This window comes from Rhopilema esculentum, chromosome 21, assembly GCF_057945365.1.
Source record: "Rhopilema esculentum isolate cy_ngs chromosome 21, ASM5794536v1, whole genome shotgun sequence".
NCBI classification, from domain to species: Eukaryota; Metazoa; Cnidaria; class Scyphozoa; order Rhizostomeae; family Rhizostomatidae; genus Rhopilema; species Rhopilema esculentum.
This window is the reverse complement of record NC_142835.1, coordinates 7,204,183-7,227,021: the sequence shown is the minus strand read 5'-3', so window position 1 is coordinate 7,227,021 and position 22,839 is coordinate 7,204,183. Positions and strand designations below refer to the sequence as shown.

General features: G+C 35.5%; 2 protein-coding genes across 2 annotated transcripts; one reads left to right on the top strand and one right to left on the bottom strand.

Moving 5' to 3' along the window:
- Positions 1-1,020: 1,020 nt before the first annotated feature.
- LOC148957670 (programmed cell death protein 10-like) lies at positions 1,021-5,325 on the top strand. The gene is made up of 9 exons (XM_089114955.1): positions 1,021-1,314; positions 1,636-1,689; positions 2,707-2,764; positions 3,079-3,138; positions 3,270-3,326; positions 3,662-3,731; positions 3,872-3,965; positions 4,294-4,376; positions 4,787-5,325. The coding sequence occupies exons 1-9, from the start codon at positions 1,219-1,221 to the stop codon at positions 4,875-4,877; spliced, it is 663 nt and encodes a 220-aa protein (XP_088971081.1). The 5' UTR covers positions 1,021-1,218; the 3' UTR covers positions 4,878-5,325.
- On the bottom strand, positions 5,136-22,599 carry LOC148957669 (uncharacterized). The gene is made up of 15 exons (XM_089114954.1): positions 22,412-22,599; positions 20,470-20,558; positions 16,301-16,331; positions 15,088-15,150; positions 14,686-14,794; positions 13,572-13,658; positions 11,368-11,421; positions 11,047-11,121; positions 10,696-10,751; positions 9,858-9,978; positions 9,277-9,369; positions 8,771-8,826; positions 8,159-8,268; positions 7,547-7,718; positions 5,136-7,362 (listed from the first exon to the last, which is right to left on the bottom strand). The coding sequence occupies exons 1-15, from the start codon at positions 22,525-22,527 to the stop codon at positions 6,909-6,911; spliced, it is 1,686 nt and encodes a 561-aa protein (XP_088971080.1). The 5' UTR covers positions 22,528-22,599; the 3' UTR covers positions 5,136-6,908.
- Positions 22,600-22,839: the final 240 nt, after the last annotated feature.

Below are 22,839 nucleotides of genomic sequence, written 5' to 3'. Positions count from 1 at the left end.
TCTTCAAACTTCCTTAGCAATGCTTTCTTATCTCTGATACCAAGAAGGGGAGAATTGGGAATACCTTCTTTTGTTATGTCATAATACCTCATATTACTTCTGATGTCAAAGAATCTGTCACCAGCGCTCCCAGTGCCAATTGGCCCAGTTGGAATAGGAATGAGACAAGGGTCAACCTCCATAGTAAACCAGCTGTCCTTCCATATTCTAACGTTTCTGATAATGGCATAAATAGAATAGGCGTGCCACGAAGACAGCAAAATCAAAATAACCAGACAGCATGCAACTACGGACACTTTTTGGACTTCGTTCAAAGATTCGTTTGGAATCAAAATTGCCAAGGTCATTAGTGGCAAGATAAAAACCATCATAAAGAAAAACGTAGACAAACAGTCCCCCTTCTTTGACGACTCGCCACCAAAGCACAAAAGTCTTCTCAAATGGGGTGCAGCTTTGTCATTCAACTTCCTTACTCGTTTGTAGCACCTTTGCATAAAGTCATTTCGATTATACAGGCCATAAGTCGGGACCTCATTCAAGGTCAAAAAATTTCCACGTTGTTGACTTGTCAAAAGGCCAACATTTTCTTGTGACTCGTTCACAGATATCGAATATTGCGTGGAGAGATACATTCTTCGTCCGCTTTCCCACCAAACTCTAACAAGCTCCTTTAGAAAACTGATTTCAAAATCTTCGTCGAGTTTTACTCACCAAAAAGAGCCTGAAATGCAGGAACAGCAAGCAAGAAATATGAGTGAGTGTTCGAGACGTGCTAGTTTAGTGTGCTCTGAGCTAGACCAAGACCAAGTTGGTCGTCTTTTATCCGATGAACCAATCAGCTTTCACCACCAGGTCTGACTGGTCTGGATAAACAATATAGACGTATAAACCCGTTTAGTCTATCAGAAAACAGGTTTGACGAGATGTTGTCACTTTGCTGAAGAGCAGCGGCGGAGGCGAGTCCAGAACCACAATGCAACGCGAACGTCTGAGCGTTCACAGGGAGACGACGTCAAGTGTTACGTTTGCGGCTGTGCAGGGGTTTAGCAGGAGGAAAGCGGAGAAGCATCACACATACGAAAATAAAATGTTTTATAATGGAAAATTTTGTATTTGATTCCAAGTTATATGCCGATCAAATGTATCTTAATTAAGCCAAGTCATCTCTTTCACTTTTGGAACGTTTGTAAAATTAATTGAATCGACTCGGAATTAAAAATGGCACAAAATTCGTCTGATTCGACCATGTCAGATGAAGCTGCCCCGATCCCAAACCTAGCTTTACGAGCCATCATTCGTCCAGCTTTGAAACAGGTAACACGATGTCATCATTATTCTTTTAATACAAGCTGAGTTCAATTTATTCGCAAATAAATTAAAGCTGAATAAAGTTAGCTTGACATTTTTATTGAGGAAATTATGTGGTCTGAAAACAAATTGTGTAGTTAACTTCCTGTAAAGTAAATGTTGACAGACAAATATGAAATAAATCTACTTCATTTTAGACCAATGAATTTTAATTTTGGCAATATTTTAGAAGCTTTTCTGTGAAACCAGGGCTTAAAATCTAATCTTGAGTAATTGTATTATGAATTAATCACAAACAATGTTATTGTTGACTTGTTCTTATTCCAGGTCAGAACTGTAGACAAAGCCTCAGCAGATCACCTCATCTCCGCATTTGAAGCAGTTAGTAATTGAATAATTAAACTAATTACTGGCTTTCTGTGTTAGATATTATTTCTGTAATGAACTGCATGGTACTTGCACACCTTAAATTTTAATAGCAACAAAAAGTGCAAATTTAAAATCATTGAGGGACTCTCTGACAACCCAGGCCCCTCCTTCTCTTCTTTTTCTGTCATTGGATGGTTTTGAAAGCTTTCTTACAGCTCTGAAACCTTTGTTTAGTTGAATTTCAATAACAACATTAGGTATCATAGTTCAAAACACAGAACTGAATAAATATTTATTGATGTGACCACAAACCATGATGCCGTTTTTCACCCTGTGTGACATTGACTCCTCCATTAGCAAGAGCTCTGCAGTAGCATCCTAAAACAGCAACATCTTTATTGCTCCAATTAAACTTTAAATGATCTGAGGATTTTATCAATAAAACCTTAGATTTATGAGGGAAGAACCAAGGGGAAATCTGTGAAGCTATATCCAAGATACCTGGCAGGGACTTCATAATTTTGTTGGGGGTACTGACGAAAAAAGAGGGGAAGGCTTATTAGTAATTTCTTTAATGCACTGTAATCATTAACTTTTAGAGTATTGATGTAAGCTGTTAAACATTCAGTGCAGCTTCATAAATTTCTGGCCAATATCAGGTGTGAGGTTTACATGGATTCAAACCAGAAGTAAAAATGTCTGCTTATGTTACCACCTTTTAAATTTGTTCTATAGCTTGTTCATAGTTTGTTCTGGGTATTTAGGATCTTCATTTAAATTTACTTCTCCCCTATATACTTTTGATTTATGATTTTTGATAACTTTCAAGCAGCTTTTAAAGTTGATATTTGATGTTATGAACAAGCAGATTAAGGCTCCAAGTTCGAATGGAATCACTTTCCTGCTCTGTCAGGGCAATGAAGTTGAAATAATAACTTACCTAATTATTAGTTTCTCATGCTTGAGTCATATTTGAAACTAAATTTATTGATTTATATGCATTGAATGTGATTTCCCCTTTTGCTTCAGGCGGAAGATGCTATTCCTGGAATAACTCAAGAAATCCTTGAAGGAATTTTGAGATCAGGTAAATCTAAATGTCCAAAACCTATTATGTTTGTTTTAAAGCCACTGTGATTGTCCTGTCATTTCAGCATTCACAAAAAATAAAAACCTCTATAGTACATTTATAATTGAGGAATCATTTAAAATGAGATCCATATTGTCAACTGGAAAATGTGACAATAATCATAACCAATGGAAATTTAGGTGAACATTAAAACTCATCAGAACATGGTGCTTTTAAGTTGCTGGAGTAAATTTTAGTTATGCTTTGGTATCAGCATGTTTTTTGAGTCTAAACGTTTTGGCAACTTGATGAAGTATTATATCTTATTCTAGAGGGATTCACAATGAATATAAGTGAGATCTTGCTCAGATGCTCATCCGTGAACTCCAAAGGTATTTTCTTCTTAACTTTATTATAAATATATTATCATTGAAAATCAACCAAGCCATAAATTCTGCGCAAATTAAAAATCAATTGCCATAGTTCATTTTTTCATTAATCTATATATTTTTGTTTTTAACAGATTTTCAAATAGAAAGGGAAGAGCTTGAGTTTGTAAAATTGGGAGAAAAGGCCCAAGGTATATACTTTTATGATCACTTAAATAAACACCTTTTATGACCTAAAATTACAACTCTAAAATATTGTCTGAACATTGACATAAATCAGTTTATATGGCACATGTTTATTGCAATTAGCAATCTTGTTATATATAGTGTATTTATCTATCAAATTTAATCTCATGTGAGCTTTTTATTTCATAGACCCTGCAACTCGTATATAGTGTAAAAAGCAAACTGATCTTCAATTTTCAAAACATTTGTTCTCCTTTATTAGTTAGTAGAAAATTGATGTGAACTGGAAATCCCCTGCAACTCGTATATAATGTAAAAATAAATTTCATTCATCTCCTAGAATTGAAAACAATCTTAGGGAAAATCCCTCTTGAAATACAAGATCGCTCAAAGTTTCTTCAGACAATCAAGTGAGTTCTCAACTTTATTTTTATTGTTGTTGTGTCTTGATATCAATGTTAGTGATATATTTCTTCACAATTTTATACTTTAGTGATATACTTTAGATGAATTTTATCTGGCTACATCTTTAACACTCTCTTTTGTTTAGGGACATTGCAAGTGCAATTAAATTTTTATTGGATTCAGTAAATGAGGTTTTAAAAACTTATCAAGCTCAGGGTAAGATGAGAGAATACAGAAAGGTAAGAAATTAGTTACTAGAATGCTTCTTTACCTTTAACTTTGATATAAAAATCATATATTTTTCCATGCTATAGACTGTAAAATATTGATAAATTATGAAACACCATAGACATTAAATTTCTATGTTTTGTGTTGTTAATGAAAAATGACTGAAAGCCCTTTTCAAACGTCGGGAAACCATTCACATTTCATGTTAAAATATGCAGTGAAACAGAGTGTGTATCAGTTCATATCTCCAGAATGCTGGTGTTTATTAAAACATTTGTCTTTGGTTATATTATTAAAAATGTTACACAGTACGTAGTATTATTTTTCCTATCCGTACAGACTTTGGAACAAAATAAAAGAGAATTCGTGAAATATTCAAAAAGTTTCAGTGACACTCTAAAACAGTATTTCAAAGATGGAAGGTATGTAAAAGTAACTACATACAATTTTGCTGCATTTCATCCCCACTGAAATCCCTTGATGATGATCTTCATGTAAAATGAGGGAGTGCCCAAAGCAGTCAAAGGAGACAAAGTATGACTAACTAGCTAACTAACTAACTAGCTAACTAACTAACCAATTAGCTAGCTAACTAACTAGCTAACTAACTGACTAACTAACAAAATGACACAATATCTTTAACATAATACTTGACCAAAACTTCCACTATCCTGAGATTAGCACCCACTTTCTATTACCTGCAGCCAACAAATTGTTGCCTCAACCTCATTAGCAATTAACAGTTTTGAGATTTTTATACTGATTCATTTTGAAGGGCAATTAAAATTCATCATAAATATTATGATTGATTTGATGATTTATCACATTGCAGGCAGGACAGTGTTTTTGTCAGTGCCAACAAGCTAATCAACCAAACAAACAATATTTTGATTGTCTTCAAGATGGTGGGACGTGCTGTATAATTATTGCACTTGTATGTAAATAAACATTTTAGTGTATATATGTCAACATATCCCTACTTTGATATGAATGGCTATTTTCTAAAATATTTCTCCCATCTTGCAAATTAGCAAACATCTATCATTGCCAGTATTCTATGTGTTTTTCCATTGACCATGAACCTATGGAAACTAAATTGTATCAGGTTTTACATACACTATGATCTTAAATTACTGGCATTGAAATGATAATGATTAAAAGTAATTCAGTATTTTCTTTCATATGATATTCCAGTGGAAATCATTTCACCGCCCTGAACTAGCATAAAACATTACCATACTAGAGTTATTTTAGTCTAAAGATTGTTAAGACGAGGTTGAAAAACCATAAACTAATATTCATCTCAATTTTATAAGCTGAAAAACCTTCTAAGACAGCATTGTTTTAAGGCCCTTAGTGAACCTCTGCTGTTTAGTTTCTTGTTTCTGATAAGTACAAGAATGTTTATATTATAGGCTGTTTATATTCAATATTTTCAGTCATATTGCAAAACATGATGTAATTCTTGGATTAGTATTTTTTGTCTACAATTTCTGAAGTTATTTAACCATTTTAGCATCAAGATCAGACAGTATGATTCTCTTTGCTAGAGCTTTGCCTATGCAGTATCAAACACTTCATGACAGACCAGAAAACAGTAACTTTCATCAGAAGCTTGATATACAGTTAATGCCAAGCACTTATAAAAAATTGGGAACCCTACCCTAAGAAGGGATGCAAATGTTAATTTTGCATTGAATTGCAAGAATCTGCGCAGACTCTTGGCATATTTTATGATCCTCAAAAGTTCCTTCATATCATTCCATAATTAGCATGTTGAATTTGATTGTTTCTTCTGTGAGAACAGATTATAAAATATATCCTTTAATGCCAAAGGATGCAGCAGCAGCAATATGTATTGTTCCTGAGAGCCATAAAAGCATGAACATCAATATTAAACTGATCACTCAATCTCACAACAAAATTTGATTGTGTTTGAGCACCCGCAGCCACACACATCAAACCGAAAAGGACTTAGGGGCCATTTTATACATAGTGCTGTGCCAAGCTGAATCTGAGGACATGTAGTTTAGCATTGGTATGACAAGTAGTGGTACAACTTGGTTTTATAATGCTGTGCTGAAGTCGTGCTGTTACATGTCGTATCTTCACCAGATTGTGTGCAACATATCAACCACACAAATTATATGCATAATGTTCATCTTGTGTACTCTAAAATCCTTCTTTAAATCTTTCAACAGAGTTATTTGTCCATAAATTTTCAAACCAGCTTGAGTTTCGGAGCAAACAGTGATAGGACCTTAGATTTTCCTTGTTTGTCCAGTGGACTGCAAAATTGCTATTGTAAAACGTAGTTCAGATTTTCTGCTACATTATATTGTGACAGAATATTCAAATTTGCCATCATATTGATTTCTCTTCTTCTTCGGGCTAATTTTTTGTCAAGAAAAGCTCTCATAGCAAAACGGTAGTGTTCATCGACGGCCATTTGTTGTGTTGATGTTATGATGCAGATGTGCTTGTAAGGGTCAGCATGGAAAGACATGACTTTGGTCTTATAAGTTGAACCTGGCCGTGCTGGGGCCAACCGGACGAGGAGCTCTAGGCTAACGGTTTGACTCAGCCATACAATGTCGAACCAAGTGGGAAATTAGTTTTTTAAGGTCAAGCTGTGCCGAACCAACCAGAATTAAATTCATGGCAGGCTCAAAACATAAACCACCCTTTAAAAGCGTTTCCTGTAGTTGATTTGAACAAGTGAGAGTACAAACAATATATCAATATATATACATATGTGAAATAATGGGATACATTCTCTTTCTTGGATGGAACCTTGAGATGAAGTACAAGGCATATTTTATAAATGTACAAAAGAAAGTATTACATATGACCAACAATATTTTAGTCTGCTTTACAGACCCATCTTCTTCAAGAGAAGATAGCAAACCAAAGCTTAGGAATGTAACCCCTTAAATGTTAGCATTCTACTTCTGTTATTCAGAGTCAAATTCTGGCACAAATTCATTGTCACTATTTCTTTTACTAGTACTTTTCAAAGCATTGACTTTTCTAGAACGTTTTTTTAAAGACACTTGCCTATCTGATGTACCCCTTTCATCAGAACTTTCACCATGCGAATCTGAACTGCTGTTGGACCTCTCCCTCTCACTTCTAATATAAGTCCTTTTACGTTTCCTGTCTGGCGATCGTGATCTTGGTCGTCTACTGTCCTTCGACCTTGCGCTAGAATGATAATTCCTTTTGGTAGACGAACGTCCATGTGAATAGCTTGATGAAGGGGTATTTTCTTTTGAACGAGACCTCGCTCGTCTCCGTTCACGTGATGGAGATCTGGACCGTTTTCTTCTTCGCCAATAGTCTCTACTACTTGATTCACGGGAATATCTGCTTCTTTCGGAACTGTAGCTTTCAGCACGATCCCAACGTCTGAGAAAATTAAGAAAGTAAGGTATTAATTTGGGAATACATTGCCCTCAAATTTTAATTAAGTATAGAACAACATTATACCACTAAAATAAGCCATGTTCTAGCCAAGAATCGATGTATTACAATTATAGTAAACAGGTAGAGCACAAGAAAACCAATGCCTGCTCTAGTTTGCTTTTTGTACCTTTCCAGTTCCCTTGTGCTACTTCTCCATTCTCTTTCACTATTTTTTCTACTTTGAGCAGGACTGTCCCACATATCTCGATCTGCATCTTTAAACTCGTTGTTTGGATTTCGGAAGACATGCAAAAAGTTGCAGTTTTTGCCACGAGGACATCTATTTCTTGCAAATGTACCTAAAACAGAACAGCTTGTTAAAAGCCTTAGGCTTAAAACTAAAAAATAATGACTAATCAGTGTGTTGTAATCTTTGCCTTTTGTAAAAATGGTTATAATTGAAGCACCCTAGGAAAGTATAAACAATTGACAGCAGGGGCACTGGAGCAATGTAAGGCTGGAAGAAGATTGTGAAAACTGTAACGATAAGTCTTATTCGTTGGGTAGTAAATGTAGATCAAGCAACCATTAGGGAAACCCAAGAAATTTCATATCCCCCAAAAAATTTCAGTCCTCCTTTATTCGTTAAAAAGTTTCTAAACTCTCAACTGTAAAATTTCTTAAGGTATAAGAAATTCACATTGTTGTGTTCTGATGAGATGCAATAAAGGCAAAAGATTTAACGTTGCTTTTTACTTATTTTCCAACAATCGTATCGCAATATAATTTTGTAACTGACCACAAATTGCTGATTTCCACTTGTTAACAGGTGAAAACTGGATTGATAGCTGCTTCCCTGCATACCATCTACCATTGAATTTTGCAAATGCATTTAGTGCATCGTTTTCACTGAAAAAAATTGGAATTGCAAATAACACAGTCCATCCAACACAAACAATTTGAACCGAATATAAATATCAATTAAGCGAAGCAAGATCTACAAATAGAAAATTATCCTTATTCTATTTAACATTTCATATTTTAATTATTCTTATTATCTACATAAAATTTCATATTTTTAAAGTAAAGAAAACAATCAAACAATCAAGAGTTGGTAGGAGTGGGGGGGGGTGAAGGAAGAGGGCGTAGGTTTGGAGTTGAGCACCAAAGTAACATGTCATCAGCTTGTATCTTATAAATCATCAAATCGAATCGAAAGCTGAAGAATTTTCTGTTGAAATTCTAACACGTTGAACGCAAGATCCACAACACAATGGATGATTAGTCGTGCAACCGCCTTTTCTCATACTTATCGATTTCTGATGTAGAACAACACTTTGAAACATTGAAACAGAAATATGATTTGCTTTATAATCTTTAATAAATATAAAATTTTCAAATTGTAAAGTACCTTTTATACTGAATATAAACATTGCCACGTAAATGCGGCTCGAAATTGCAGCAGACCTGTAAAGACGAACAATGAGCAGGAATAAAAATTGCTTACAGACGAAGTTTAAAGAAACAAAACAACATGGGATGTGAGTCGCTAGTGAGCATGTAGGAACTAATATTAAACTAAAAAACATGGCTTGACGAGTGAGAATTAAAAAAATACTAATAAAGAAATGCTTTGCAAATATCGATATAATAATTTCAGAAATGTTGAAATATTACCAACAGCGTTTTTTAAAAAACCTAAATCAGCACAAAAAAATGACTGTTTCTACGAATTTAATCAACTACTTCAATACTTAAGGCTCTGTTAGCGTGGTTAAAACTGGTTTCCTAGCAATAGAAATGCATTTCGAATCTGCTAAAGAAAATTTTTAAAATAACCTGTTGGGCTTTTTGAATGTCAATGACTCTTTAAAAAATCATTTGGATAAAGTAAATTAAGATTACAACTAAGATTACCTTAAACTGCTGCACCTGTCCAACACTTCTGAATTCTTCAAGAACGTCTTTATAGAAATCTTTAAAATTGCTATAAAGCTCGTCTTCATCAAACTGTAACAAAGATAAAATGTCTTCAAAATGGCATACATGTGCAGGTGTTGTGTAAAACCAATTTGGTAAAAACAGGTATGCCACGATGAATGAAATGTAAAAGAATAAGCAACAATTATTCATATTGCACTTTTGTTCACTTTTTATAGCTTTCTAGAAAAAGTCTGCATTAAACAATTAAACTGTCAAGCCAATGTGAGTATTCATCTTAAAGCACAAACTTAACAAGAGATCATCCACAAAGTTACTCGTCGCAACAAGGCCCTAGTTCCCAAAAAAAGAATACAATTTTGCCAGATTACAGGAAAAAAATCAATCACGTCTGCATTGCATAATAATGAAGACGATTCTCTTTCTTCACGAATGGCAATGTTGCAAAATGTTCAAAAAGTCACAAAGAAGTATCCTGCCCCAGCGGCATAAATTCGAATATTCTGGGGCAAAAGAATGGAACAAAAGAAATACAGGCAAAAAATGGAACAAAGTACCTCGAGCTCGACATCATTATCCTTCTCGTCCAACATCACCTCCATGAGACGAACATCTTGGAACATGTTTGGAATCAACAACGTTTGGCTGACGGGTGGTCTCGGGTGCTGTCTGGAGCATCTAAAACGAATTATTCAGAGTCCAGAGAAATGTTTTCTGATTCCAAACCTGTCCTTTTTAAGCTCATAAAAACTTCCCTTAGAGAAACAATGAAACCAAGGCAAGGTTTGTGTGCGGCAATTACTTTCTTTTGTTTTTGTTGGCCTTCCTGAAGGTCGCTTATCGTATTACCATCATGTTTTTGGGCGGTTACTTGTGGTAACTACATAAAAAGCATTTCAATTCTGCAATAATCGAAGTCATTGATCAAAAGGGCGTGGTTTCTGGCGAAGAATCCTGCTAACCTTACTTCTCAAAAGCACAATAATTTTGCCTCCAGAATTATCCTACTTCGAGCCTCGAGAAATAAAAGATGAAGCTGTTAATAATTTGCACAGTTTGTAGCAAAAATTTATTATTGACACTAGAATGGGATTGTTTAAAATAGAGTTTAAAAGAAAAGTAGAGTTTTGAATGGCCTTCCTTGAGAGAATTCCTTTCGTTCTTAAAATGTCTGAAGCAAGTTTTATTCTTGGCATTCATGTTTCTCTAACCATCTCTAACGAAACTTCGACGAAAATCTGAAACAGTGATCAACACTGTTTGCCCATCCAGTAGCGGCACCATGGAGGAGGGGGACACGTCTAGTAAGATGATAAAATATCCCAGTTTACTTGACAATGATTCTATAAAATAAGACCCTCCTTTCTCAAAATAACCGTAGAGGGCTATAATTACCTCTCTCCAAAGCGACATGCACCAGTTTTCAAGTAAAAAGAGCAATTATTTGGATCCTGTTAACACAAGAAAACAGCTGCAATAATCAAATTATAATTAAATTATAATACAGTTACAATTTCAAATCTGTTCAAAGTAATTCGAATTTATACATCAGAGCTTGGTATCTGGGTTACGTCAATTTTTTGTTGAATCATTTTTTAAAAACTAATAGTAACATCCTGTCGCCTCCCGATTATTTCACAAAATTTCTGGCAATATCTGGTTGCAAAACACATCTGGAAGATTTATGAGTTCATAATTGGCTCCTTTGGACAAAATCATTTTGAAATGAAGGAGAAAAATAAATACCCTTTCCGTGCCATACAGATTGGTACTGTTGCCACCTTTGTTGGCAATAGGATTGTGCCAAGGCTGTTCGTCGTCCTGTATACCAAACAAAGATAAAAATTAGACCAGAGTTACTTCTGCGGTCAACTAAAAATGCAAATATTGGAGCAGACGAGAATAATGAAAATAAAAATGGAATATCCGAAACTGAACCTGAGAATAACACTTAATCAGTGTTGAAGACTAAGAGCAAATTTCACTTGAAAAAAACAAAAAAACATTGGCAAACGTTTTGTTCGCTTAATTCACACTGCGATATCTAATTGCATATATCTAAATTACCGGATTAGAGGATCTAAGTATGCCTGACTTTTCCAGTTCTTGATTCAGATTTTCCTAAAAAGTAAAATTGAAACAGAAATAATTAAAAGGCTTAATAGTGGTAGTAGCAAGCAAAGTGGATATTCCAACCCTTAAGATTCCAATGGCAAATACACATACAAAATCAAGAATACAAAATCAAGGCTGACGAAGAAAAATAAGCATAGATTGCTAAGCATACTCTTCTAGCTTTTTGGAAAAAGTCATCAAAAGTGATTACGACGTAATCACTAAATAAAATGCAAAAATGAAGTTTGAAGAAACATTCGACACTAGCCAAAAGCCTCTCTTTCGCAAACTGTCAATCATCCATAAGGATTTGCACTGAAGCAAAATGACTTGATAAATGTTAAAGGCTTATCATTTCAGTTGTCCCTGCAACTTCACTTTCTGACTTTCATTCATTTCCCTTCATTCTTAGCACTGCTTAATTCTATTTCCCCTGTGCAGTATTCCCTTCTTGCTACTATTCGCAAAATTTCAAGTTAAGCCACAACAAAGAAAATTGATATTTTAACGTCAATGCTTTCATCCCTTGCTTTGATAAGGGCCTATAGACAATAGGCCTATCTTCCTTGCTTTCCCTGGCATTCTCTATCAATATATACATTAAGGGTGAAAGGCAATCTACAAACTCAGTAAAAAATTGAAAATGCTCTAAAAGGTTTTGGATACAAGCAAGATGAATCCAAGTGTATGTATTTCACACTTTTTAACATCACACAATATTTACTTCTTTCGGGAAGCAAAGAAACATTTTACCTTTTACCAAACTACTTACCGAATATAAATGAAAAATTGAAAAGTTGCAGACTGCATAAATATTTGAATCTGAAGAAATATCTGAATTTCTGTCCGCATCTTTGTCAAGGGAAATTTATTTGTAGATCGACAAGTGATCTGATTTTCAGTTTTACAGTGCAGTATTTATAATCTATCATATTTAACAGTTATCAAATCTCAAGTCCTTTTGAAAAGAAATAAGCTTATTGAAAAAAGTTAGCAATATTCTAAGACAGAAAAGGAAGCAAACATGCTTCAAAAACTAGCAAAGTTTAGGAAATGATAGATATTAATCTATTTGTCAAGACAGAACAAAATATCTCTTATTGTTCAAGTTTATAAAAACACTTTTATAAAAAAATTCAAATTGGTTTCCTTTCTTATTTCAAGTATTAAAAAGCATTCAAGTATATCTGTTACTAAAAATTATCTTCATAGAAATTTGACGAAATACCATACTTAAAATGAGAAGTAGAATCAATTTCTGAAGATATCCTTTGTTGGGAAGTAAATACATTATTCATATAATGTTGGATAAAATAGCACGAAGGGGAGCATACATTAAAATTCATTACAACACATTACGGGTAAATTGTTAAATTCATTAAAAGATACAAAATCACACATCCATCCGACACATTTTCCCGTCACGCCGACATCTGTCTCGAAAATGCTGAAGTCAGCTTCAAATGTACAGGCTGATTCTCAGTAATCGCGTATCTGAACGTTAAGGCTTACCAAATTTGCAAGTTTGTTCATAACGAAACAAAAGTGAGCTCTATAGTTTTGCAATGAAGCTACCTTTGATCGCTTTAAGATTGTTTCCAAGCATCTTTCCGGCAGATAATCTGGTCTCAATTTTATTTCTCTCTCAATTCTGCGAGCTTCGAGCGGTAGGCTCGAACGGGTATACGGCTGCCCGCTGTAGCAAGGGGCAACCGTTTTATTCACTATGTCACAGTAGCGACAAAAAATGAATCTAGATTGCACTGCAAACTGATAATCACCTATTGAACACGGTCACCATTAACAACAACACATAAATAGCAGATATATAGCAGTCGCTAAAAGTTCAATACTTGGATTGGCCTAATAACCAATTTTGCTTAAGACCCTTTGCTTTCAAAAGTAGAAATATAAAGAAACATATCAACCCTTTGCGCGTGGGCAACATCCAATGAGGCCAACAATTATTACTCGGAAAATTGAATGGGGGGGGGGTTGAGAAAGAAAGTTTACGAATCTATGGCTTAAAGACGGAGTCAGTTAAAAATGAAGATGTGAAATTTAAACGACTTTTCTTGCAATACAAAGGTTTTTGTTAACATGACTAACAAAAAGATACGATTCGCCGTCAAGCAAATGAGCACGAAAGAAATCACCTCTCTTTCCTTGACAGCCTTTTCCTTTAGAACCTTTCCTCTCTGCTCCCGTTTCTGTTGTGCTTCCCATTCCTCTTTTATTCTCCTCTAAGATGCAAATTCAACAGTAGACGGTCAATAAATGCAGGCAATCAGGCATTGTAGTTTCATAGTATATTTCTTCATAAAATCTAGGCTAGGACCAACAGTAACGTAAATCTGCAAACATGGAATCCCGCAAAAAAGAATCAATGAATAACATTGCATTTAAGATCCATATTTGGGCTAAGAAATAGGTCAGGTTTAAATTTCAAAGAGCATTGTCCCTGGACCATCTGTTGTCACCAAGAGACATCCCTACTACTAGGAATCACCAACAAGGTATCATCGAAATACACTTTTAGACAAGAACCCAATGACAGAGCCTTTATTTCCTAAAATATAACACTGGAAATCAGCCATTTTTTCTTTTTTTAAAAAAGGCGATCGGTATTTGAAAGAAACAATCTACCAGCAAAATTACGCATTTGCCAGGGTTTTGATAAAGCTTTGGCCATCCAGAGCCAAGCAGAGTTCATTATCTTGCTAGAGATAGACGAAGAATTGTTTTAGAACATTTATCATTTGAGGGATAATAAAAGGGCGGTGTCTTGAATTACAAATAAAAATTTCAGAACTCTGTCTCAATATTCTACGGGTGTTTGATGAAAGAAAAAATGTGTCACTCAGTTACGTTTTCGAGTCTCATCTTCACGATTTATAATCCATGAAACCCCCAACCACCCAGCCCCCCCAACAACACCCAGCCCCCCCAACAACACCCAGCCCCCCAACAACACCCAGCCACCAACCATCCAGCCCCCAACCACCCAGCCCCCAACCACCCAGCCCCCAACCATCCAGCCACCAACCACCCAGGCAATCTAATGCGAAAATACCAATGTCATAATTGAATAAAAATTCCAGCTTTTGCAAAAACGAAATTTAAGGATAGTTTCAGTTTTTAACGAAGACTTATAACTCCCGATAAATAAATAGGAACTCACACAGGCGTGCTAACACACGTACGCTTTGCTCATTTTCCGAAATCTATTTGTAAAACGCCTAACTTCTAAAAAATTGGAGTACCAATTACCTCTTGGTCAAGTCTCTCCTGCCGCCTTCGTTCTTCTTCTTTCTTTTTGTTTTCAAACTCCTCTTGGGCTGCTTTTTCTTTGGCTAACCACTCCTCGTGTAGTTTTTGCCTAAAAGTTAGGACATGAAAATTGCTGGTTACCGGTCTGTCATAAACTATTTGATGCTGTACACGCTTTTATTGTATATAACAGGACAGTTCTAATGCTGGAAAGATTCATCTGAATTAGAGTATTTTTTTTAGGCTTACGTCTATTTTAGCCCAGCGTGTTGTGTCTGTGTTAAAGACCGTTAACCTTAGAGGCAAAATGATAACAAACCTTTCTTTAACATTGAGACATTTGGAGGCTTACTTTACACTATGCAAAACATTCAATTGAAATAAATGAAAAACGGTGAATACCTTCTAATTTCTTGAAGATTTTCCTTCCACTCATTTTGTTTTTCTTCGGCCTCGATGGCCTCTCTGAGAAAATAAACCAGTATAAGAGAAAGTACTAAATGTTGTAAATTTATCTTACAAATAGCTAACAGATTCATATAGTTACAGATATTTATCAATTTTTCTAGGGGAGAACCAAGGGCATATTACTCGACGAAATTCTCGTACGCCTTGACAGAAATGTTATTGTTCTTAAGAAAAATCACCCCAAAAATGTTGATGTTTTACAAAATTTTTGCAAGCTTCGAAAGAGTGAGGCACCCTTTAAGGAGAAAATGAGACGGCTAATTCAATTAAAAACTAAGACAGTAATCAAGAAGCAAGAAATGACCCCTGTTATGCGTGAAAAACTGATTCATCTACAAAGATTATACATGGGGCGAAGGTGAAGAATCCGGTTCGGATAATCCGATTAATCTCGTGTCACACACGTCGAGGAATTTTTTGACTGCATCAACGAATCACAGTTCGCCTAGGGTCATGGAACGCTCTCCTAGAAATATGACATCAACCAAAACATGGTGCTTCTCCGGATTGTTAATGTCCACCTATACATGGTAAAAACAAAGCACAGCTGGAGGTAAAAATGAAGCAAAACTGATTTCATGGCGCATTTAACCTAACCTTAAATGACCATTAAACCCTCAAATGACCATCTACTCGATAATGTCAAATTGCATCTTTTCGATATAATGCTTTTTAATGTGAATAGAGGAAATGTAGAATATGCAATATGACGTGTTTTCAAAGTGGCATGACCTACTTTTTTAAAAGCTTCTATTCATAGACAGAGAACGTGTTGATGCTAGGTCATGTCACTGGTATCTTGAAAAACACTGTCTTTGTCCTATCGTCCCTTTCCAAATTAAAAACCGGCTTGGAAAACCGCAGCTTAAACGTCAGAGCAGGCATATATTGCTTACAAACGTAAAAGGCATTGCTTCCTTAGAGGGGACATCGTTTGAAGCAATTATTAAGATGGCTATTTTTCAAACATATTATTAAGAATGTGGCAATAAAAATTTAAAGCTTTGGACCCAACATTTACTAGTGCAATCACCTTTTTCTAACAGCATTTTTATATTTACAGTACCCTGCAACCCTGACAATGACGCCGAAGTTTCACCAAAATATCATACAAAATCATAACAGAGACAAAACAGTCATGGGTTACCTTGTTACCAATCCATTTCTTTGCTTTTCCTCTAAAAAGGGCAGAGAAATATCAAAACATGTCCTTGATTAACATTATAGTTACAAACATTACATTATCGCAATAATCATGTAATTTGAAAATAAAGAAATAAAACATCGCAGACACGACAGCCATAAGGTGCAGCCCAGATCTGAATTTGAGCATGAATTCTCGAGTTTCTAGGTTTTAGTCAAAATTTTCAAAAACCATCAGGCAAAGTTCAATAAGCTTAACTGTGTAATATGAAATATAAAAATAGGCTGAATATGATTTTTAAGGATACAGGAAAGGGCCATGTCAAACGCCCCTACATACACTGCCAATAAAATATTCTTGATCTGCACAGTTGTCTTGATTATCAAACAGAACCCTTCGAAAAACCCCTGGTTGTCTGTGTGGCTTATCTACACACCGAAAACAGTAGGTTTCAGCCTAGCTAAAACTCATATGCGTAGCTGTTGCTCAACCTCGGGGAGGGGGGGTTACTAGGTAGCTAAGCCTAGTTTTGGACGGAGAAGTGCCATTTTTGTTTAAAATTTGGACCATTAATTTTACACCTGTCTGAATTTTGACCCATAATTCGACCCGTAATGAAATATTTTTCAAGACACAAATCTAGGAATAGAACAAATCTCAATATTAAATATAGTTCATACTTTTATAACTAACTGGACTTTCTTTTATAAATGCAAAATTTTCCTCCCATTAATTTTGCAAAAATTATCCCAAAATTGTATCCATAACTCTGCGTGTTTCTTCAAATTGTACCTATAATTCCACACCTATTTCAAAAACTGCGACCAATAATTCCGTACTTTTCAGAAATAGGTACCCTTAAATAATGGTACGTCCCCGTACTTCAAATCTATTAAGACCCCCCCTCCCCCTGAACCTATAGCACCACGTTCCATGTGATCAATAATCCTCACATAGTTTAACCAATCTTCAAATTTTGTAATAAAGTTATTGACGCTATGGTACCGCTAGTCAACGTTTGGCTTGATTCCTTAGCAAGTCAACCGGCAAGATCAGTATTCAAACTTAGAAGCATGGCAGTCTTGCAGATTAACACGTGGCAGCCTGAAGCATTGGGCTAAGGAGGCCTTGCCCCCTCTCCCATATACACTCCCTCCAATAAAAAACTCTTGTTAAGTACGTAAAGGCATCCTTTGAAACATCTTGGTTGAAGATTTAAGCCGTTAAATAGCCCTAGAATTTAAACATTATATACCCCTTAGTACTCTGGTATTTTTAGGACGGGGTACTTCTTACGGATTTGGGTAAGAAAAATTTTCTCGGGTAAGTCACTTTTCTTGGGTAAGCCACTTTTCGGTTTGATGAATGGGTGGAATATTTTTCGATCTTAAATACAAGAGAATTTTGAAAAGACAGCAATCAATCAGTCGACATGCATCTTTAATAAGAAATCAAGCAAGGGCCTAACTAGACAAAGTTTCCCAATTTTATGGAGGTGTTTCTTAACTTGTGCGAAAAAGTAACTAACAATGGATAGTTTATTTGTCTCTATAATATGTGTCTTCAACATGCATGGTTAGAGTGCACGTCGGTTTACAAAGAACTGAGGGGCTCGGTCGAGTCGAAACCATCTTCATTTTCGACACCCTTCTATCTTATAAAACGGCGTCTTTCTCACTGAAAGTTTGTATGGCAAGTTTTAAGCCGAACTCCCTTTTTCCGCATATTTTGAATTTCATTTATCACAAAGAACAGCATTGTGAATTTAACACCATTGTCTTCAACCTATTGTATATTCCGCGATTTATGTAAATTCGAACTGGTTTTTCCATACTAAATAGAAATCTATTAACTATACTTTATTTTTAAAGACACCCTTACGTCAATTCTCACAGAAAATTTCACTTTCGACTCCTCGTATGATTGAGCTGTTTTAACAAGTATTCGAAGTGTGCCTGATTTCTAGAGGAGCTCAGACTAGAGGCTGAGGAGCGACAATGGTCACGGTTTCTAATGCGCAGAAACGCCGGAATACAGTTTGAAGGGGGGAAGGGGGGCTCTAAAGAAATTGGCAAACTTTTGTGGTAGTTTTCCTACATAATATTTGATGCCACAAGCTGAATAGCAAAGTTCAGGAAAAAAACGCTCTCTCTCTCTCTCTCTCTCTCTCTCTCTCTCTCTCTCTCTCTCTCTTTCTCTCTCTCTCTCTTTCTCTTTAGCATCCGGACGCTCCCCGCAAACACAACTTTGAGGCCAACTTTTCCTGTTGGAGATGGTCTTACCGTTAATACTCGAATTAGCCCCCTGGGGGCTTATTTACTTCTGATATTTTTGAATGGGGATTTATTCGAGGGAGGGGGGCTTATACGAGGGGAGGGCTTATAAAATCACAGTAGACATTAAGAAGACATTATTAAAAGACCTCGTTTATTTTAGTATAAATTTCTTTATGAGCATTTAATTAATTACTACCAAAAGTATGAATTTGTTGTGGAAATTCAATAAAACGCTATACGCAGCCTCAGATGGCAAAAATCATCAAATTGAGGGGTCCAATTTGTGAATTTACGGCAGCAGTGGGGGCTTATTCGAGGGTGGTCTTCCTCTCGAATTTTATCCGCCAAAAATTTATTTGACGTGATTTTTTGCTGTTAATGTATATCATCAAAACTGACTTATACGTTTGACACCAAAACAGCATTCACAGCAACTCTCTTCAGGGAGAGTGTGCTATGGTGGTTCCTCATTCTGATTGGTTATTGTGCATCAAACAAACGATGCATAAATATGGTGGTCATGAAAACAGGTTCTGAGAACAATTAGGGACAGGCTGCCTTTTAGAGTATCTAAATTAAGATTATACTAATTGTAAAAGTTGGGGACCTATATAAAAATCTTTTAACAAAAACTTGTTTCTTACAGCGAGTTTCTTATTAAAAAATGAGTGTATTCACAATCTATTCCAGCTCTTTTTCTGATACTTCAGTGATATCCTCTTTGGTCATAGAGAAATCCCATCACAGCTAACAAAAGTGGAAACACCTCAGAGCTCAAAATCTAGATTTTTTGTGGATACTGGAGGAGATATTAAAAATTGTGCATTTAATTGTCCAATATATACAAAGGTTACATTTTACTGACTCAACTTCTCTATAGAGTCTTGTCAAACTTGGTGAACAACTGAATGGATGTATTTGAAAAGCAAGACAGGTTATGATTGAAACCTTGACAAGGAAGCATTCAGCCTTTGTCACTTTTGGAGCAAGCATGCAGCAAAGAGATTAACAAGAATTCACACAAATTGTTTTTATCTGCTTTTTGTTTCTTGTCTTTGTCTAGGAAAAACCGGGATATTCACATCTTTGCTTGCAGGCAAGGAGAAAAGTGAGAAAACCTGGAGTCTCCAGCAAAACCAGAAAGTTGACAGGTCTGATATTGTATATCATTCACCTCAACCATGCTTACCTGATTTCTCAAATCACTTTCATCTTGATTCATCATATCATTAATTTATAGCAAGCCTTCACTTTAGAATTTTTTATTTATAGAGATGTGTAAATAAGTTGACTTTGTCTGTTGAGAATAGTAACAGATATTCATAAAAAGGCCAGTTGGGATAGCCTTTTGGATCTGTGCTCCCTTTTCGTTGAAAAGAAAACTTACTAGGTCAAAAAAGACATTAGTAATGCAGTGGCGTACTCAAGAGGGGAATAGGGGGGTCCGGATCCCCCCCACCTTTCTAAAATATGATCCTCAAGATTTGTCCAAAAAAGATGTAAAACTCATTGGGGGGGTGTAGTATACTGTATCCTTGTGTCAATAACAATTGTAAAATACTTTGCTATTTCCCGTAGCTAACATGAGTCAAATAATGGGGAGAAATTTTGCAAAAAGGGCGTTTCCCTGCATTTGCGAGTGTTTGAAGGGTGTGGTAAAAAAATCTGGGGGCTGCACCCCAGACCCCCCCCCCACTACTGCAGCCATGGGTACGCCACTGTAGTAATGGATGTAAAAATAGCCAATCCATGATAAATAAGTTCCTAAGAAAGAAAGAAAGATAACACATGTATTGGTTACTTCTACCGCAAAAACAAAATGAAGGTGATGTGACATTCAGCCCTATATCTCCTGAGAGAAGGGAATATGTTATTTAAATCATTATTGCAACCCACCCTCTTCTAATTTGTCCAGTTCCTTTCTCTTAATTTGTCGAAGTTTCTTCCTTTTTTCTTTTTTCCATATTCGTCTCCATTTCTTGTGGCTATTAAAAAACAACACCATATCATAAGATTCAGACAACTAAAAGATGAAAATACTCTTAATAGTTGAACAGTTTTTTCAGTAATGCTAAACAAAATATTGCATCAGTCTCAATGTGAATTTATAAACAAGCTTAATACTTTAGAACAAAAGAAAGATTTTGAATTCCTGTTTCTCTGTGGAGCAGGCACTCTTAGGTGATTTATCTGGCTAGGATGCCAAACCTAAACACAAATATCTACTTTGTGATACAAGCTTGACCAAGAGAATATTATTTCACAACTCTTGGGGGGAAGCATACACAGTTAGCCGTATCTTCAATTCTATTCTGGTCTTGTTCCCATTTAGTTAAAACTGTAAATATTATTTTTGCCAAATTCGAAACCCAATTAAGAACCAGGCAAATTCATTTTTTTCTCATTTCAAATTTTAGATACAGAATATAACAGACTTTCAGACCAAAAAAACCAACAAAACTTATACAATTATGTTATATTTTCATTTCTTTGTTTACCTAAAATGCATGAAAAAGTAAAGTTGCAATTTTGCTAAAATTTGTACAAAACAAATCATATGTAATAACTAAGTACAGCATTAACTTAATTATACTTCAATGGTAGCCGCAGCTTATAATTATTTTTTGGTATGTTTATAATCAAGGGCGGCTTATAAACGAGGGGGCTAACATTATCTTATCCAGACCCTGCTACCTTGAGGCTATGGGTGATAATGTAGAAAATGAGGAAGAAATATTTATAGACACTAATGATAATACAATACTGCATTATATTGTTGTTGGTTGAACAACGTAATGTATACTTTTGTGGTTTAATTACACAATCAGGCTTGTATCAGTTTCTGTGTCCGCCATTTCAAACCAAGTATCTCTGCATGGTTTGGTGGGTATGGCTAATAATCAAGGGCAGCTTACATTTTGCTACAAACCCAACTTATAGCAACCTATGAAGGAGGACAGCCTTTAAACAAACAAATATATCAAATAATATGGTAGGCATGAAAGCCTATTTCTAAATCAGTTTTATCCAGGACATATTGGGCTAGAGGTGGTATCTACATCTTGGTTGTTGTTCAGTTACTCAATCATTGAAAAGCTTTTGGGATCCCTTTTTGTTTATTTGAAAGATAGATTTTGTCATTCTGTCATTGCTTCAAGAACTTTATACCTTGAAGAAGCTTTTTTGTTTTATAACAGAATAAGCTTGCTTTGCATGGTTGCATGAGAAATTTGAATCTCCAAAAACTAAAAAGCAGGAAAGATATCTTTAACAGTTTAAACTGAATAATAAGCCTTTAAAAACAAATTGCCAAATAACCTTTGGAATAAGCCAAGAAGCTCATAACCTTTATCTTGAATGAGACACCCTAGTTTATTTCATTCATGAATGAAATAAGTATAACATAAAATAGATCAAAAGTTTTGTCCATCACAACCATGTGGTGTGATGCACACCAGTGGCGGCCTGAGCTTTTCGCCTGGAGGGGCCAGCAGCAAAATGGCGTCCTTCATAACTAACATTATTGTCTTTTCCTGAAAGGATTGGCAGTCTGGTAATGCTCTTATATTTTTCAACCTTGTATGTCAAGGATAGACTGACCCCCACCGTGAGGACAGGATCCCAAATATAATAATTTTTCGTGGGGGTGTCAGGACAAATTGGACCGACTCACGCACGAAATTAACTGTCTCTTTGAAGCCAATGCAAGCAGATAACTAAATAAAAATGTGTCAAGAACATGTTTGGGAAAATTCCAAAGGCTGAAATAGAACGTCAGCATGGAAGAAAGTAATAGTAACAAAAACAAAATTGTGCGATAAAATATTAAGATTATAACCTCAGTTTAACGGGTTTTTGCATTTTAATACACGAATCTTCGTGTTTTTTATCCAAAAGCACGCTTCGTGGATCAATAATTTCATCTTTATTTGAATCCTGTACAAATAACTCCATCGCTTCGTTCTTTTTTCAATCTGCTAGTGGACATTTACGTTCAGCCTCTTTTTGGATAACATCTGGCGCATTCAATGAAGCACCGAAGGCGCTAGATGTCTAACTCGGGTCATGTTGCGTACCGAGTGAGGCAAATTTGTTAACTTCCGCCATTTTAAATAGTGGCAAAAAGCGAGCTGCTATAGGGTTCAGTATGGAAAATTGCTTGTTTTAATGAATGATTTTCTCATGGCTCACAACTATTTCAGTGCCTTTTCTGATGCAGGTAGTTAGAGGAGATATAAATCAACAACACATAACAATTTTTTGGGG

Bases quoted from the DNA above. Each gene is read 5' to 3' on its own strand.
- LOC148957670 (XM_089114955.1), top strand. From the start codon at position 1,219: ATGGCACAAAATTCGTCTGATTCGACCATGTCAGATGAAGCTGCCCCG. The intron at 2,765-3,078 runs GTAAATCTAAAT...ATCTTATTCTAG, and splicing joins TGAAGGAATTTTGAGATCAG to AGGGATTCACAATGAATATA. The intron at 3,732-3,871 runs GTGAGTTCTCAA...TCTTTTGTTTAG, and splicing joins AAGTTTCTTCAGACAATCAA to GGACATTGCAAGTGCAATTA.
- LOC148957669 (XM_089114954.1), bottom strand. From the start codon at position 22,527: ATGGAGTTATTTGTACAGGATTCAAATAAAGATGAAATTATTGATCCA. The intron at 20,559-22,411 runs GTTATAATCTTA...GTTTTTTAATAG, and splicing joins CAAAAACCCGTTAAACTGAG to CCACAAGAAATGGAGACGAA. The intron at 7,719-8,158 runs GTCAGTTACAAA...GTTCTGTTTTAG, and splicing joins GTGGAAATCAGCAATTTGTG to GTACATTTGCAAGAAATAGA.